This window comes from Stylophora pistillata, chromosome 13 (genome assembly GCF_964205215.1).
Source record: "Stylophora pistillata chromosome 13, jaStyPist1.2, whole genome shotgun sequence".
NCBI lineage: Eukaryota > Metazoa > Cnidaria > Anthozoa > Scleractinia > Pocilloporidae > Stylophora > Stylophora pistillata.
In genome coordinates, this window is record NC_142531.1 from 8,355,001 (window position 1) to 8,371,747 (window position 16,747).

The following is a 16,747-nucleotide window of genomic DNA, read 5'->3' on the forward strand; positions in this document are numbered from 1 at the left end:
AAAATCAATTGGGTGTCGTTAAATCTAGCATTTTTTTTTTAAAGAATTTGCAGATTAGCCCTTAATTGACGGTGCCATGCGCTGATGACAATTTTACAAGGTAAAGTAAAACGAACAGTGTTGATCATGTTTAGACGGTTTACCCATGACAAAAAGATAATAAAAGTGCGGCAACAGAGTCCATAAATACAACAACAAATTTTTTAAGCATAAACATGACATTACAAACTAAAGCGAGTTTGTTTTGATCCACTCCTTGAAAACCCCAAGTTGCACCCCTTCCTTAAAATGTTCAAGGGCCACCATGCATTGATTGAATGAAAATTGGGAGCCCAGCTTGTAAGCCAAGCTGGAGCACAAGAAAGGCAATGATCATCTTTACATGATGCTACAAAATTAAGCAAAAAAAAAAAAAAAAAAAAATCACTGTTAATATAATACAGAGATATAAATGAAAAGTTTCTGACAAAGGAGTGATTGAGCACTAACTCCGAGTCACACACCTTATAAATCTTCATGAAAAACTACATATATAAATTTTACAATAAAATTTCAAAGGTTCAACTTCTCAAGTAGTTGTACAAGTGGGTCTTCCTAAAAAGCAGAAAAAGAAATCAATATCTATACTCAAAATTAATTTGACACCTAGCACAACCATAAGCCACTGTATGCACTATAAAAAAACACTACTTTTTAATTTTATTTACATGTAAACATGGACTTCAAACTCAAAGGGAGTCAGTTAGATAGAAACATGATCCAGTCCCATGAATGGAGGTCAACAGGGACATTTCAAAAAAATATCATACTGCAGTATACAATATACCTCCATAACACCAGTGAACAATGCATCTGAGTGAAGCACTCAATAACTCAATATCAGTAGGTTGAGGCAACAGACAGCACATTTAAATTAAAGTGATAATGGCAATTGCACTACAGAACATGTCTGCTGTGTTGTTGATTCAACCAACCAGAGTGTGTTTAACAAAGTATTTCACACCTAGAATAATTTACAATGAGTCCTTTTTTTTTCTTTTGCAGATACATGTAGAAATGTATATGGGGGAGGGTATTAATGGTAGGAATGACTCAACAAAGAATATGTTAACTGACTCAGGTTGATGACACAAAATTAATGTATTATTGCATGCTTTTTTTTTTTTTTTTTTTTTTTTTTTCTTTTTTTGCTTTTGATGAGGTCCAGTATATAATCAGGAGCCTGGTTCAAATTTTTTTTTGTGACTATAGTAAATTAATTTAATGAAAAGTGAAACTGCAACTACCATAGCAGTACTAGACATCCATTTCAATAAGTATAATACAAATAGACAAACAAAAGAAAAAAAAATTAAAAGACTATGGTGCAAAGAGGTTTAAAGGTACAAAGACAATATCTACCACTCAAAAAATAACTTACCTCTTCAAATATCACATTCTATGCCTCACTGCTGTCCAAGGTGAAAGTCACCTAGGTAAGGTGACCCTCGATAACTGGCAGTCTCAACAAAAATAAGTTCTGCACAGAAAAACAGGAAAAATAGTTCCAGTGTACAGCCCATGTAAACCTGTACACTTTTTTTTTATCACATACCGTGTAATAAAATTGAATGTGTGCCAAAATATAAACTGATCGATCACATGGAAGAATGATAGTATGAGTGCAAAATGAAAAAGATTGTTGAAAGTGAGAGTGGGAAGTCATTAACTTTGAAAGTTAAAGGTAAATAAGAAACAATAAGGGGGGGAAGGTTATTTTGAATGTCACCTTGTATTGTTAAACAAAGATTACTAACACTTAAGACTGGGAACTAGTCAAAAAAGACAAGTCCAAGGTAAACCATGCATGTCACACAACACCTGACCAACTTTACCTTTAAGTTTTTCTTTAGGAAGATCATCCAACTCAGTTTCAAATCTAAATGGCTCCTCAGCCACAGGCTGCAAAGGAAAAAAAATACTAATAATTACTGTACTTCAAGTTTTATCAACAGGACAATGATATTTAAAATTTAAATTATCAGATCATGTATTGCCCAGGTGAGGGCAGTCTTGGAAGGAATGTTGCGGGTGGTGGTGACTGATGTTTAAACGACCTTAGTGATGACTTCTTCAAATGACATTGATTTATGTTTTGTTTTGAAAAAATTCATTTTTCCAAAACAAATGAAATGCGCTACTCCCAGAAAATTAAATAACAATTTAAAATGTAAACAACAACAACAACAACAACAACAAAAAACAAATCTGTGTTTACTACTACAAGTACAGTTCATGAAGGTTTTTTCAAGTCAAGCAGGGAAGTAAAAGCTCAATCCCATTATCATACAGAGTAGTACACTGACAGCTCATCTCTCACCTCATCTTGTGGGTCATAGTACTGCTCTAGGTAAGGGTGTGCCAGAGCTTCCTCTATTGTGATCCGTTTGTCAGGATTGAAAGTTAGCATCTTATCTAACAGTTCTATAGCTGTAAACAAGGAAAGATTGAAATTATGCAGTCAGATTTGATATGTGATTAATTCACTCAAAGAAATATTATCCATTTCGGATTGTCTCATCCCACTTGTTTTCCAATCAGATCAAGTTGAAATGAAATAATTTCCATTGATACCATATGGTTTATAGTGGTTATGTTTGAAAAAGCATGTTAAGATCCACTAATAATACCAGGGCTTGACACTGACTGTAGCCCACTAGCCACAGACTCGTAGAAATTCAGGTTTGGCTGCTGGTATTCGATCTCCATTAGCCTAGTTGGCTAGTAAACCAAGTGAAACTGTCATAACATCTAAGATGTCACTAGCCACTTGGCTAATAAGTTGAAAAGTTAGTGTCGAGCCCTTAATACCCTAACTGATATTTTTCTTTATTCTCATCACTTGTCTGCTTGACATTGTATTGATATTGTAAGGAGAAATTAAGTGTTGGTCACCCCCCTGGGAGCTGAGGGCTTAAGCAAGGTATCATAAATTTTATGTAGTATGAAGCCATGTTACTGAGTTGTTTATAAAATAAAAACATCCAGAGTGGAAATTTTCACACCATTCAAACAAAGTTTCCTCTTTTTTTCCCCTAAAGCAAAATTAAAGTAAAAGTACATAATACATTTATGAGGTACTGTACTATTGAACTTGACTCATTCAATTTTTTTTTTCAAAACATACACAGAATCAGGCAGTTGCCAAGGAGAAAATATTGGTTGCATTGACACCTGTATCAGTTGCAATCTCAAGCCCTGTACATTGCAAGAGTTGCAAATCAAAGGCTGCATCAGACAACATATGACTAAGTTGATGTTGCGAGTAACTGAGCACAAGAGACCATGTTAATCATATTGGTACCTTTGTTGTCAGCTCCACTAAAATATCTTTGCCATGGAACTCTTGGTTTGTAGGCTAAAGACTGGATATAACTACGTGCCTAAAAAATGAAAGGTTAAAAAAAAATGCACTCTTAAAAGACCACTGTGATTCACTATGGCTTGTTCAGGGAAATAATAAGAGATCAACTGCATCGGAAGCCAAGGCTATGAGGAAATTGCTTTACATGCCCAAAAATTAGGTACCCATACAAATAGCCACATGTAAAAAACACAAGTCATACTCTCACATTGAAACAACAAAGCAAAAGCAATAGCAACAAAAACTAGGAACACTTCTTATGTACATGTTTAGCTCTATTTAGTACTCTCCCAAGTTTTCAGCACATCAGTTGACATACATGTAGGCAGTTTTCCTAGCAGGTGATAGAATTTTATTAGAGAGCGTTTGTTCCATTCAATGCTATCTGATAAACTATCACATGCTTCCAGGCAGTTGCTGGCTGTAGCTATCTGTACACTGTAGAAATGTCACAAGTAACAAAATTTAATCACAAACAAGAAAACTCAGTACATGCAGACAAAGTGTGTAATATCGTACCTTATCATTCATAATACACTGCAAATCATCCTGTGATGGTGACCCCAAGACTTCAAGAATGCGGTTCAACTGATCAAGGTCTACACAACTTTTGTCAAGGAAATAACAGTTCTTAGGATATAAGGGCAAGCAAAAGAAGGCAAAATGATTAAAAATAATCATACTACGGCATGCAGCCTTTTGTAGTATTTGTATATATTGTAAGTTTAAGGACCCTTTTTTTAAGGTTAATTGCAACTGAAGCCCTCAGGGATAAAAATGTGGATAGGTGCTCTCAATGTGATCCCCTCTCTAATAAGCCCTATTCATCCTTAGGGCCCACTGCTTGGAAGCTCTTAATCACCAATTGGGGGCCTATTGGGGCTTTAAGGATATAGTAGACCTTTGAGGGCCAATTTTTTTTTTAGTTGTTTGTTTTTTTTTTCATGTTTTATTATTTAAACTACAGTTTATGGCAATAATTTTCGTAAAATATTGAAGTTTTTTAACTAAAACTTATTTCCAAACTGATTTCGTTATCCCACCAAAAGTGTGAATAGCCAACTAGAACATGTCAACATAAATGACATCCTGATCCTTGAATTTAAATCACCTAGACATCTCCTGATTTTGGTTGCAAATGAAGGTAATTGATATCTCTCTATGTTTAAAACTAAAATGCAAATGGAGAAAGATAAGGGGAAGAGTCCATAGATGAAAGTAAAAAAGAAACCTGGCTGTCAGCACAAAAAGTAAGGAAATTTGACACGGATCAGTGAAATTTTGATCAGCAAATAGCAAAGCAATAAGAATCTTGAAAATTCCCACATCATTATAAAGACCAACCCCTCAGGATTGAAATTCTGCAGTCAGATTTGATATACAATTAATTCACCCAAAGAAATGTTTTCCATTTCGGATTGTCACACCCTATTTGGTTTCTGACTAGATCAAGCTAAAACAAAATAATTTTTGGCCAGATTGTGCATTTCATAACCTCCTTTGCATTGATACATGGTTTAAGGTGGTTATGCATTAAATAGCATGTTAATATTTATTTTTGCAAAGGACACCTGTGAAGGTCTACCACATCCTTAGGTTAAGGTCTAAAAGAGAAGGCTGTGGACATGTTTTTAAAAGTGTTCATATTACTGAGTCACTACTCCATAAACAAATGAGTTGGAGCATGTTTCTTGAGACATCCAGTGCTAAAAGGCAGCCCTATTCTTCTGAACAGCTGATCACTTTCAACATTGTAAAAGGTTTTCAATAACTTTAAGGATACAATGCTTTCCTGGAAACAGAGGGCGATTTGACAACATCTCTGCCAGAATGCAGCCCACAGACCAGATGTCGATAGCCTTGCTGTAGCCTTTGGAGTTCAACATGATCTCAGGCGCTCTGTACCACCTTGTTGCAACATACTCAGTTAAAAAACCAGTGTGATCATGTTCAGGATCAGCTACACGTGCCAGGCCAAAGTCACAGATCTGACAACAACCATGACAAAAACATGTTAATATTTCAGCTGCAGCATTTATCAGTTTGGTAGCCCGATTGTCTGGTTGTGCATAGTTTTAAAAAGGACTGTTGTTCAGGGTTTTTTGTTGTAGCCATTGCACTGAGATCTTTACTTCATTCAGCTATTTACTATATCTGCCAAGATTATTTAATTTAGTGCTTGTGCTTTAGCGGTTATTTTAATGGTTAGGGCTATTTTACCCATAGTATTGAAGACCAAATTAGTTTTTATTTAGTTGCTGACATTTTTTGGCCTTGCAACATTTTTTCATTGTGTTATTGACCACTAGTTCATGACTGATCATTACTTTCATTGTTGCTAGGCCATCATTCACTTTTGCTCCCTTCTTTTTTTAACATTGTCCCTGCTTTTCAAAACTTTTGGAAAAAAACCCTGGCTAATTGGCAATTGAAAGTTGGAGGCAATTTGTTGACCTGTGAGGAAGTTGTCATCAGGGTCAAAATAAATATTCCTGATCCAGGCGGTGTGTGCACTCTGATTGCGTTGCATCGTGATCACACAACAAAAATTTAGTAATTTGCATCTTGACGCGTTAGGGTGAACTTCTTTGGTGGCAGCGAGATAGTGTGAATATATGTAGATTGTAATGGGATTCACTGTCTGTTGCCTTTTCTTTCGAAAGTTAAAAAGTTTGGCAGGCCTGCACAACTCCCATCATTCCTCCATGACAAATTCTATCTTAGGAGGCAACTGAAGTTATTAAGAAAGATTCGCAACTTCAATCTGCCTATGAATCTTGACACAAAATGGCAACAGTTGCACTCACAACCATTGATGGGATGAATAATTTCAAAGTCAGACATCATATTCCTGGACACAAGTTATTTAACAGGGAATTGACCCTTGACATGCTAATGCATATTAAAGAGACAGAGGCCTTGTAATACATGAACTTTTTCCACCAAGCGTAGGAGAAGCCCCACGCCTCTAAGAACAAATTTGTCTCGCTCCACATTTAGTAAAAACATACAGTTTCAAAATACTCTTCGAGAATAGAGGAAACCTAGATAAGGGTTTCGAGAAATGTATCTCTGGAGTTATTTCTACAGGAGAGAAGTATACTTTAAAACAAAGAAATACCGTGCACACAGAAAATATTTCCCTTTATAACACAATCTCATCTGGCTTTGCCAAACCTCAAGAATATACAGATGGGGAAATGACACCTCAAAAACTGACCCTTATTATCAGATCACAAAGGAAAGTTATCAAGAGATATCATAATAAGAGCTGAACTTTGAGGGTAGAAAATTTAAAAACACTAGTGAATTGTAGGAGACGCACAGGCCTATCAACACCTTTTAATGGTCGACTGCCTTTTGCTTTTCGGCTTTCCGGCATGTTGCCTCATGCCAAGGTAGAAGTTTTCATGGATCAAGTGACTCTTTTCATTGCTCTAATTAAACTGTCCTTCATTCAATGATCAAGATAGAAGATTAACCATACAAAACACTTGCAATTAGTTAATTTTCCTTCACTTAGGAAAGTAGATTTACAACATGATTGAGTATATCATAATTGTCCTTGCAGTAGTAATGCTATGTAACTCAACACACTAAATGCACCAATGGGCCTTTTCGCTCAATAAGAGGGTCTCAAACACCATCACTTAAGTTAAAATGCATTTGTACTATTGGAGCATGTTTGAGCATGTTTAGTCAGGACTGTTGAAGAAGGATCAAGGTGGCCATAAAAATCTTTGAAAGACTTCAAACTACGATGTACAATGAATTTGACCTTCTTGAAAAACCGGTCTCAAATTACATACTGAAAAACAGTGCTTGCATTTATCCTTGAGAACAATTGAATATGTGACAAATATGTACAAAAAATACTTCTACACATTCAGAAAATATCAAATTATATTTACCCATAGTGAAAGGAAAAAGAAACGGCCTAACTTTTACGGAATGTTCAGCCAAAATCTGCCAATTTCTGCCGCTTCTACCACCATATTGAAAATAATGCTACCACAATGCAATGCAATCAGAGTGTGCAAACTGCCTGTTCCTGATCAATCCATGGTTAACCCGACAGAGCTGAATAACATCAACGGTGTATGGTCGACAACACGGGCTTAAGCATGCTACGTTTAAAATTTAGCGAAATTTACCAAAACAATGATAAGCTGGCATTTAAAACTGAGGCATTTTGTTCTTGTTGAGGGCATTTACCTATTTCCAAAGTTTTTAATGAGAAATATAATTTTCAAATATATTTAGGGGTGTACAAAGTTTTTGGAAGTTGTTCTACAAAAGAAAATTGGCAAGGAAAACAATGCCTCGAAACAACAGAATAGAAAATGAACCAAGCGAACCACTCAAAATTCGAGTTTCCATGCCAAAACCTAGCGTGTGCACATGTTATTCAGCTCTGTTGGTTAACCCTTTGACCTCCACAAGTGACCAGCTTCTAATTTCTCCTCATAGTACCACCCTTAATCAAAAGTTCACATCACACGAATAACAGAAATGATCATCAATTCAAAAAGACTCCCGACTGTAAAACAAATTCACCTTGTCAGTATCATAGGAATTAAGGACAGTATGGAGAATATGAATGCATGTGCTAGAGTGCCAAGGGTTTAAGTTTGGTTCATAAGAGCTTACTTGTGCTGAGGTCAAAAATGACAGTTGCAGTGACTAACCATCATCTGAACAAACAGAGAACACGATCAAGTTTTACTGCCGGGATCAAAACCATTTACTCTGTTATAGCTATTAGTTCTATCAATAAAGGGCTTCAAGAGGTTCTTCTCACTTTTATTTTTACATTAGATTTTCACCATAAATTTAGGTTTACAGAATATTTTAACTTTTTGACTACAGCGAAGTTCAAGGAGACTTGGAATCCAACACAGAAAGTTCAATAAAATTGTATTCTACCATACAAGTACCTTGAGATCACAAGTTGTGTTCAGCAAGAGATTGCTTGGTTTCAAATCCCTGTGAAGCACATTGGCTGAGTGGATGTACTTCAGTCCACGCAAGATCTGGTACAAGAAGTAACAGATGTGGTCGTTGCTCAATTTCTGTGTCTTAAGTAGCTTGTACAGATCTGTTTCCATCAGGCTCTGAACAATGTAGCTACATGGAAAATAAGGGTTAAGGAAAACAAACTACAGTGGTAGATTAGCACAAGTTTAAGGTTATCACACAAGCCTCTTTGCACATCTTCCTCCCAGATGTTAGCTTGCAATGGAACATCTGGCTAATCCATGATGATTCTCCTGTGTGATTGGTTAATGGTGAGCATTATCACTAAAGTGCAGAAGTTACGTGATTTTTAACACTAAAACATATAGTTGTAACATGGCTAAGAAGTTATTTTCATTCCAAAATGTCTTCTGCATAAGAATTTTTGTATCATCCTTCTGCAATGCAGTTACAAAGAGCTTTACACTCAAGACTACTCTGTATGATCAACCACAGCTAGTTAAATTATGTATTGACAAAACAACTCCAAATACAAAGACATTACAAACATTCAGCAATAGACAACAAGAGATGTAAAGACACCACAATGTCATGTTTTAAAACATGACCAACGTAAACAATTGACTTTATTTGATAAGCTTTGCCCTCTAAAGAGACAGTCACGGTACTATTTTAAAAATGAAACGGGAAAATAAACTGGTTAAGAACGTATTAATGGTTTAAAACAAAGTTTGACAATTGTAACTAACAAATTTGGGATTAAAAAAAATATTTGGGGTTTTAATTTTACAATCATGACGCTTTAAGCAAAGTTCGTTTACAGTAGTGCAGCTGTTAAAGGAAGGCAGCCGGTACTGCGGTTAAAAAAATATAAACATGGCATGCTTACGAGGAGAAACAACCAACTCTAACACGGCTATTGAAGAAAATCGCTGTTGCAGATCGCAAAATGTTGCAACACGTAGTGTTTCGCTGGATGAGAGTTTTTTTGGCACTCAAGAAACGCTGAGAACTGGAAATAAAACTTAAAATATGCCAATTTTCACAAATGTTTCATAAAATTAATAAGCATCGGGTGACATGCGTCATTCTTTTAACACTTTGATTTTCATGCTTTGGAAAGCTGCTCAAGATAAGCGAATTTACAGTGTAATTGTTCCGCACATATTACCACCGACCTTAACCATCATGGAAAATCAGACATTTCTGAAGAAATGGTTGCAATACTCAGCGTAGTTTTCAAAGGATACACATCTTTCATGTCATCGATGTTTGGAGCGCGGATTATGTCCATTATTCCGATGATCTGCAAAAAAGGTAGGAAATTATCAACCACAGGGTCCAAGATGTGTGACACGTACATGAAGAAGATAGTTAACTCAAAAACGGGACATTGTACGATATACAAGGCCGACGTAATCCTTGAAAACAGTCTAAAGCGCTGATGGAATGTTCCCATACACGTCACGTTCCTCTCAAGAGTCCGTCTTCAAGGGTACTCCAATCCTAAACTCGTGTTTTTTTACACTACTCACATTCTCGTGTTTAAATCGACGTAATATCTTAATCTCTCGCAATGTCCGTTGACAGTAAGTCTGGTGCTCGAAAGGACTAATTTTCTTGATAGCCACTCTCTGTCCTGTGGCATTGTCCAGCGCTGAACTGTGTAAAAAAGAAAAAGAGCAAGAACACAAAACGTTATAATTTCACTCAAGTGAATGGATAGCCAAACCGAATACAGTCGCGAAGCTGTACTCAGTTCGAATTTGCTGGAAGAACGCAACAGCCGGTGTCAACAGCGACTCCCTTACCAAACCATTCCATAAGCCCCTTCTCCTATATAACTGAGATTCGTATAGCGAGGTCCTACATCGAATGCTTGGCCCCGAACAACTTCTGGCGGTGGAGGCGCCGCCATGTTTAAGTCAGCTTCCGTTTCGTCTAACTCACGGTATCGAGGCTGACGCACCCTGCAGTAAAAGCCTAAAATCCCTGTTCCCAGCATGCTGTCCGAGATGTGCAAATATAGGCACGTGTGGAGTGCAATATTTGTAAACTTCAATATCGATCGAAAGGTACCTCTCTTTTATTCATACCTTAATGTTAAGAGAATGTTGATTTGCACTCAAAACTGAGAAAAGATTTTACACTTAAACCATGGATTTTCTTGATATAGTATAATCTCTTTCCAAGAGAAAATCAAATCTGGATAAAATTTAAAAATGAGTGATCACAGGAGTCTCTTGGTGATCGTGAATCCTGTCGTGAAATTTCAATTCTGAATTTCAATAGACCATAAATGAAAAATTTCTGTTACTTGTCCACTGGTGAATATCAGTATATGAAGGAAGTCGATTGGAACTTCCGGATCCTTTCACATTGACGCCTACACACTCAATCAAACCGGAAGGGAAGGGAGTAACCCACGGCTTGATGGTAAAATTATAACAGGAACTTCATATTTGGTTATTTTTTCCTGAATTTTGTTTTGTTTGATTCTTTTTTGTCATTTTTGAGTAGGAAGTTGGTGGGTGGGCAAATTATCTACTGTGTAAAAGAGGAAAAAGCTGGTCGCTCTTTAGACTGCTTCGCCATAAGTTGCTCCTTTTAAACACGATTTCAATGTACACAGTTAAAATTTTTACCCTTTGACTAGCCTCTCGTATCTCCTTACAAAATCACCCCTGATTCCCTCATTAAGGTGACGAGAATAAAGGAAAAGATCACCGAGTAAAGAAGTTCTTGATTGTTGAACAGATTCTCCTAGTCGGCACCCTAAGGAAATATAGTGAACAGTATGGAAAATATGCATACAGATGTTACGGTGTAAAGGGCTTGGACACTGAGCTAATGATAAATTGTAGACTTCCCTCTGCAAAGGGAATTTTTAGTTGAATTCAGCTGACGTTGACCGGGCGGTTGTAAATATCGTCATCGTAAAAAGATTTCATGTCGATAATTTTTCTCTTTTCAGGCTTCCTTTGACCCACGCAACCCGAGCTGAAACACTGAAAGCGACGAATATTTCAGTTTACAACAGAGACATGTTATGGACACCCACATACTGTAACAACTTGAGATCGCTGAGAAAAATTTGGTAAGTATATGATTCGATTACGTTCTCTTGCAAAAAAACCGGGAACAACACTTATTATTGGTCAGATACCCTGGCTAGAAACCTTTCTTTTATTCACAGACCCAGAATAAAAATAAGGTTCCTTTTCTAAACTGATCTAAAGTTAAAGGGATTTGTGGCGACAACTGCACTTATGTTTAAATCAGTCGGATTAAAACTTTTTGTCTCTATGTGTATTGAGTCGAGATTAACTAAATATATAATTAAAAGGAGCAATGATGTAAAGATCCCGAAAATTATATTTCTGAGCATTTTCCTTCTAGTCAGGTTTTTTTTTTTTTTTTTTTTTTTTCGTGTTTTTTTCCTTAAGGACCATTCACCAATTATCACCTGGGGGTGTTAGAGGAATTTTTATTTATTTTTTCTTTTTGGAGGGGGGGGGGAGAATCGCATGGTTTTCAGGGGGGTACGGATTGAGACCGGTCCTCAACCGAAATATATAAATAAATAAATAAATAAATAAATAAACACTCGCAAAATATTATCAAGCTTTGAAGAAACAGTCACAGCTCAATAACACATCTACATGGATACAATTTTACTAGATCTTTCATTAAGAAATAAAGGACCGCAATTTTCCACGAATTAGCAAATATTCACCGAGGTGAAGGTGGCAAGTGGTAGAACATCTAGTTGCTCAGTTTAGTATTTGCTAAAACAATGAGATAATGTAACACAAAAATATCATTGAACTCATTTATTCCTGCAACGAATAACGGGGGTAATTGGGGGTAGCAAGGTATTTCGGTAATATCAAGTAAGTTGAAATTGTAAATTGGCCACCGTAAAGAGTTAAAAAGCTGACGTTTCGAGCGTTAGCCCTTCGTCAGAGCGAAATGGATATTCTTGAAACGACTACAAAATACTTGGGCACGAGATGTACGGAGCAAATTAAGGATTTTCCGAGTTTGAGTAGCCAAGTAGAGCGCGCTACAACGCTATCCACTATTTTAGTTTATAGCCTAATGCAGACTGGAGTTCTTATATGTTTCCCCAAGCTTTTAAATTAACGGCTCATATTAGAAAACTTATTTTACACATGAAAGAGAGAGACCTAAGCAACGAGGATGGAAATAATAAAATTGGTGACTTTTTTCCCGTTGGCAGATTATAACAGGGAATATTAACATGGTAAACAAATGGCACAAGCGTCCACTAATGTACTCGTTAAAAGGTGATTGATATCGGATTTGTAATTACGAAGTTACCATTTCTTGCCAAAGCAAGTTGATGATTAAGAATTGGCCACGACACCTCACAGTCTGACGGGGAAAAATATTAATAACAGTCACGTACTAATCAAGAATTCACCAAAACCGGCAAGTACTCCCATATAAACAAGAATTATAACGTTAAGTTGTTCGAATCAAAATAAGGAATACTCCGTGAAGTGTAACAAATTTACGGTCGATAAATTCCACCTACAAAAGCAACGAAAACATACAAATTGTCGCATCTATTTTAAGTTTGCGTGCAGAGGTAAAGAGGATCTTGATTTTTAACTTCATTAAAGATGATTTTATTCGGATGGAATTTTATCTGTATTCATTGGAAAAAAACATCAAGCGTAATTACAAAGTCGCCTAAACTTGAAGCAAATCATCGCATTCCGTGTTGCTTACTTTGCACGAAAAATAGTAGAGACCTGTTTACACGTACGTCTAGGGGACAAGTCAACGTCAATCAATTCGCTTCTTTTGCCGTGAAAAGCTGCAATGAAAGTGTTTATCGCTGCGGCAGTTTTCAATCCCATCACATATCTGACATATGACGCACGATAAAATGCGTCGTTTTGGAAGCGGGTGTGAATTTCTCGAAATTTCTTTCAGTCGCCGATGCCAAAATGCTGCTTTTAGGTTGGTGTGTTTACATCCAAGACCAAGCTATTGATTCTTTATAAATTTCAAACAACGAGAATAATGAACTAATAGACTGGATTTTGAACTTAGACCAACATCACTATTCCTTCAGCTTCGAGGCTCTTAAGTTAACAGGATTTTTTAAGAAACGCTTGGGCACGCAGCCTCTTGCAGAAAACCTATCGCTGCAACTGTGTTCCGACCCTTAGTACATCGCTACAGCAAATTTTAGTTAAATCCAGTCTTCGTAACAATATGCGTCAGAGTACATGGTACCAACGCTTCTATTCACCCTCCTAGGCGGGGGTGAGGGGGGGGGGGGGTGGAGTGTCTTCCTCAGAACACGACACAATGACCCAGTCAGTATCAGGCCAGGTCTCAAATCCAGGAATTCTTGTCCCAGTAGGCCAGGGGCATTAGCCATCGGTATAGGTTTGGTGGAACATCTATGATCGTATGTAAGTTTTTAGCTCGGTTTGTATGGTTGAGGTTAAAAATATATTGCTTAGGGAATATGTGTAGAAGGGTGGCGAAATTATTGCAGAATCTCAACATTTTAGAGTACATAACAGCATCTCTTATTCCCCAGACCCTTTTCGTTGAGCGGGAAAAGAAAATACCAAACCAAACAAAAAAAAAAATAACTCTTTCTTTAGGAAAAGCGCGCATACACGAACAAGAACTTCAGGCCAACACTTAAATTTCCAGTACCTTTTACCTGAACCATATTCTTTCTAGCTATGAAATTATTAATATCCATTGTGATAAATTTTTCTTTTCAGAGATCGTTTTGGCGTAAGGTCTATCACAGAGAACTGCTGTCGGGCTAATATAACATCTTGACCGGCGACATGACAGGTATACACAGAAAAAAGTCGACTGCAATTAACAGGATAACAAAATTGATTAAGACACTTAACTTGCATTTATGTAGGTTTTATCCTCACGTAATCGCCTAGGATCAGAAAGGAAAAGAACGCAATGTTTTTTCTCCGACGGAGCCTTCGACGTTACTGCTAAGGAGTGCAAGAAAGAGAGCCCAGTTTCAAACACAGGTTATGTGAGACCGACAGCTCTTGGCGGAGTCGGCCTCGACACATTTATTAGGCAAGATCTAATTCACCAACTATGTAACTAGACCTGATCAATTAGAGTTTTTTTTATTCAGCTGTAGCAGTATATTCATTAAAACACAGTTAACCATGTCTAAATATGTCAGGGTGTAAGGACTAATCAATGATTTCTCAGCATAATACTCAAAATATCTTTTTGTTATTCAAATGTGTCTTTCACCTGCTCCACGACTTAAGTAGACGCCAAAAAGTACAAGCCATGTTTAATTTAAAAGCTCGAATAAGAGTCGTCGAATGCGGGAAGAAATCTCTTTTGGGTTATGAAATTACATAATAAAGTTATGCAGATAACTGCTACCTTGCAAAGAAACCACAATCGTTCGTAATTAAAATGTTCCAAAGATAAATAAATGGACGTTTATTTGATCTGGCTGACATTTCAGACAAGACGAACAATTTGTAAATTGGAATCACTTTGTGGGAGAGCGCATAAATCATGGAAAGCTTTCGGCTTGCATGCCACAAACTCGGCGAATAAAGCACAAATGCTTCGGTTTACGATTGTTGAGAGAAAACCGTTTTCCCCAGGGAAAATCCTGAACTGTTTAACTACACAGTAACGATATGGTTTCATTTTTAAAGTTTGACTAAAAAATGTCTTCATCGTACACAGTATTTTTCGATGAGTACTGGTTCAAAACAAGCCTACCTAGTATGATTGTGTACGCCTTTGTATCCGCGTTCACTGTCTTTGCCAATCTGCTTCTTTGCGTGGCGTACTGGAAAGATCCCTTTGGTGAATTGAGAACAGCTCAAAACTATTTTATTCTAAATTTGGCAATCGCAGATCTTGTCATGGGCGTCATTTCAGAGCCGTTGTTGGTGGTCACGTATTGGGATAATAACAACCTGATATACTTCATCCACTATTTGTTCGCCGTGCTCTCTGGGTCTTGTTCTCTATTAAACATCACAGCGCTGTCTATAGTCCGTTACTTTGCTGTAAAGCAGCCCTTTCAGACGCAAAGTCTTGTTAATGAGCGCAGTGTGATGATCGGTATTGGCTTTATGTGGGTAACAGCTTTTCATTATCCCGTTTTACTCTTGCTTGGATGGAGGAATGACATGTTTCAGCTTTATTTGTATGCTTTTGGTTGTATCATTCCCACTATAGTTTTTATTGGGGCATATTTTTTGGTATACCACACGCTACGTCGTCACAGTACCGCGCTGAAGCATCTCGGAGAGGGAAAAAGTTTTGCTCTTAGCAACGCTCTCCGTACGGAAAAAGCAGCAACGCGAACAGTTTTACTAGTACTTATGGTATTTTTAATCCTGTGGATTCCTTTTTTGATCATAGACTTTGTTATCGTTCACTGTACATCTTGTAGAAACGAGCAGTTTCATCTCGCGCGGGATATTACCCTCTCACTGGTTTACTTCAGCAGTGGGATAAATCCCGTAATCTACGCCTGGCGAGTGAATACGTTCAGGAGAGCTTTTCTGCGTGTACTAGGCATAACGAAGGCATTTTCCTGGACCGATACAATCTGGAATATACTTCCCAAGACTGATCGTAATTCGTCAACAGCCGCTAGTTTCAACAGAGTTAAGAGAGAAGGACGTTTGAAAATAAGGAGCCCAAGTTTAAAAATAGAAGTACTAGACTCCGACGGTGGTCAAATACAAGGAATACACCCAAACGAATAATACTTAATTTTAGACATGGAGGCCCTTGCAAAAAGTTCTCTGATACTCAGTATATTTCAATTTACAGGTTATGTTTTTAGAGTTCAGAGATCAGAAATGCAGTTGTAGTCATTCAGAGAGAAAAACATCAATTTTAAGCCATAGAAAATGAACAAAAATTGATCCAAAAAGGAATAATGTATCCTTTAAATTTAATCAAAGAACGCCAATAAAAAGAAAATTATCCATTTTTTTTTTTTGTACACAGTCAAAACAAAACGAGTGAGGTACGTTTGTACAGTGAGTCTGTCAATTTCTCTATTAACATTGCAGACATTTTAATTTATTGTTTTCTCCCTTGTGACAGAAAGCTGTCAATGATTGTCTGCTCAAAAGAGTTAAACTTCTCTCTTGAGTTCGTGAATAATTAGACCAGATTATCAGTTTCTAAAGAAACTGTATGATGCGTCTGCAGTAAGAGAAACAATTAGTTGGTCATTAACAATCAGTTAATTAAGGTAGGTTAATCTATTCACGGCTGAATACTAAATTGTCTCGTTCATTCAAAGAAGATAGCAACCTTGAAAAGCCTCGCATATTGTTGTCAAAG

At 36.9% G+C, this 16,747-nt stretch overlaps 2 protein-coding genes and 1 long non-coding RNA gene across 3 annotated transcripts; 2 read left to right on the top strand and 1 right to left on the bottom strand.

Moving 5' to 3' along the window:
• Nucleotides 1–179: 179 nt before the first annotated feature.
• On the bottom strand, nucleotides 180–10,351 carry LOC111342764 (mitogen-activated protein kinase 1). The gene is made up of 11 exons (XM_022949879.2): nucleotides 10,192–10,351; nucleotides 9,916–10,042; nucleotides 9,631–9,686; nucleotides 8,341–8,530; nucleotides 5,187–5,391; nucleotides 3,923–4,002; nucleotides 3,344–3,422; nucleotides 2,360–2,469; nucleotides 1,875–1,941; nucleotides 1,421–1,519; nucleotides 180–594 (listed from the first exon to the last, which is right to left on the bottom strand). The coding sequence occupies exons 1-10, from the start codon at nucleotides 10,296–10,298 to the stop codon at nucleotides 1,446–1,448; spliced, it is 1,095 nt and encodes a 364-aa protein (XP_022805614.2). The 5' UTR covers nucleotides 10,299–10,351; the 3' UTR covers nucleotides 180–594; nucleotides 1,421–1,445.
• Nucleotides 10,352–11,355: 1,004 nt separating this feature from the next.
• On the top strand, nucleotides 11,356–14,445 carry LOC111342765 (uncharacterized). Its single transcript, XR_002695987.2, has 3 exons — nucleotides 11,356–11,477; nucleotides 14,158–14,233; nucleotides 14,310–14,445. It is a non-coding gene; the product is annotated as an uncharacterized LOC111342765 (long non-coding RNA).
• Nucleotides 14,446–14,982: 537 nt separating this feature from the next.
• On the top strand, nucleotides 14,983–16,304 carry LOC111342778 (adenosine receptor A2a-like). Its single transcript, XM_088742486.1, has one exon. The coding sequence runs from the start codon at nucleotides 15,103–15,105 to the stop codon at nucleotides 16,156–16,158; it is 1,056 nt and encodes a 351-aa protein (XP_088598612.1). The 5' UTR covers nucleotides 14,983–15,102; the 3' UTR covers nucleotides 16,159–16,304.
• Nucleotides 16,305–16,747: the final 443 nt, after the last annotated feature.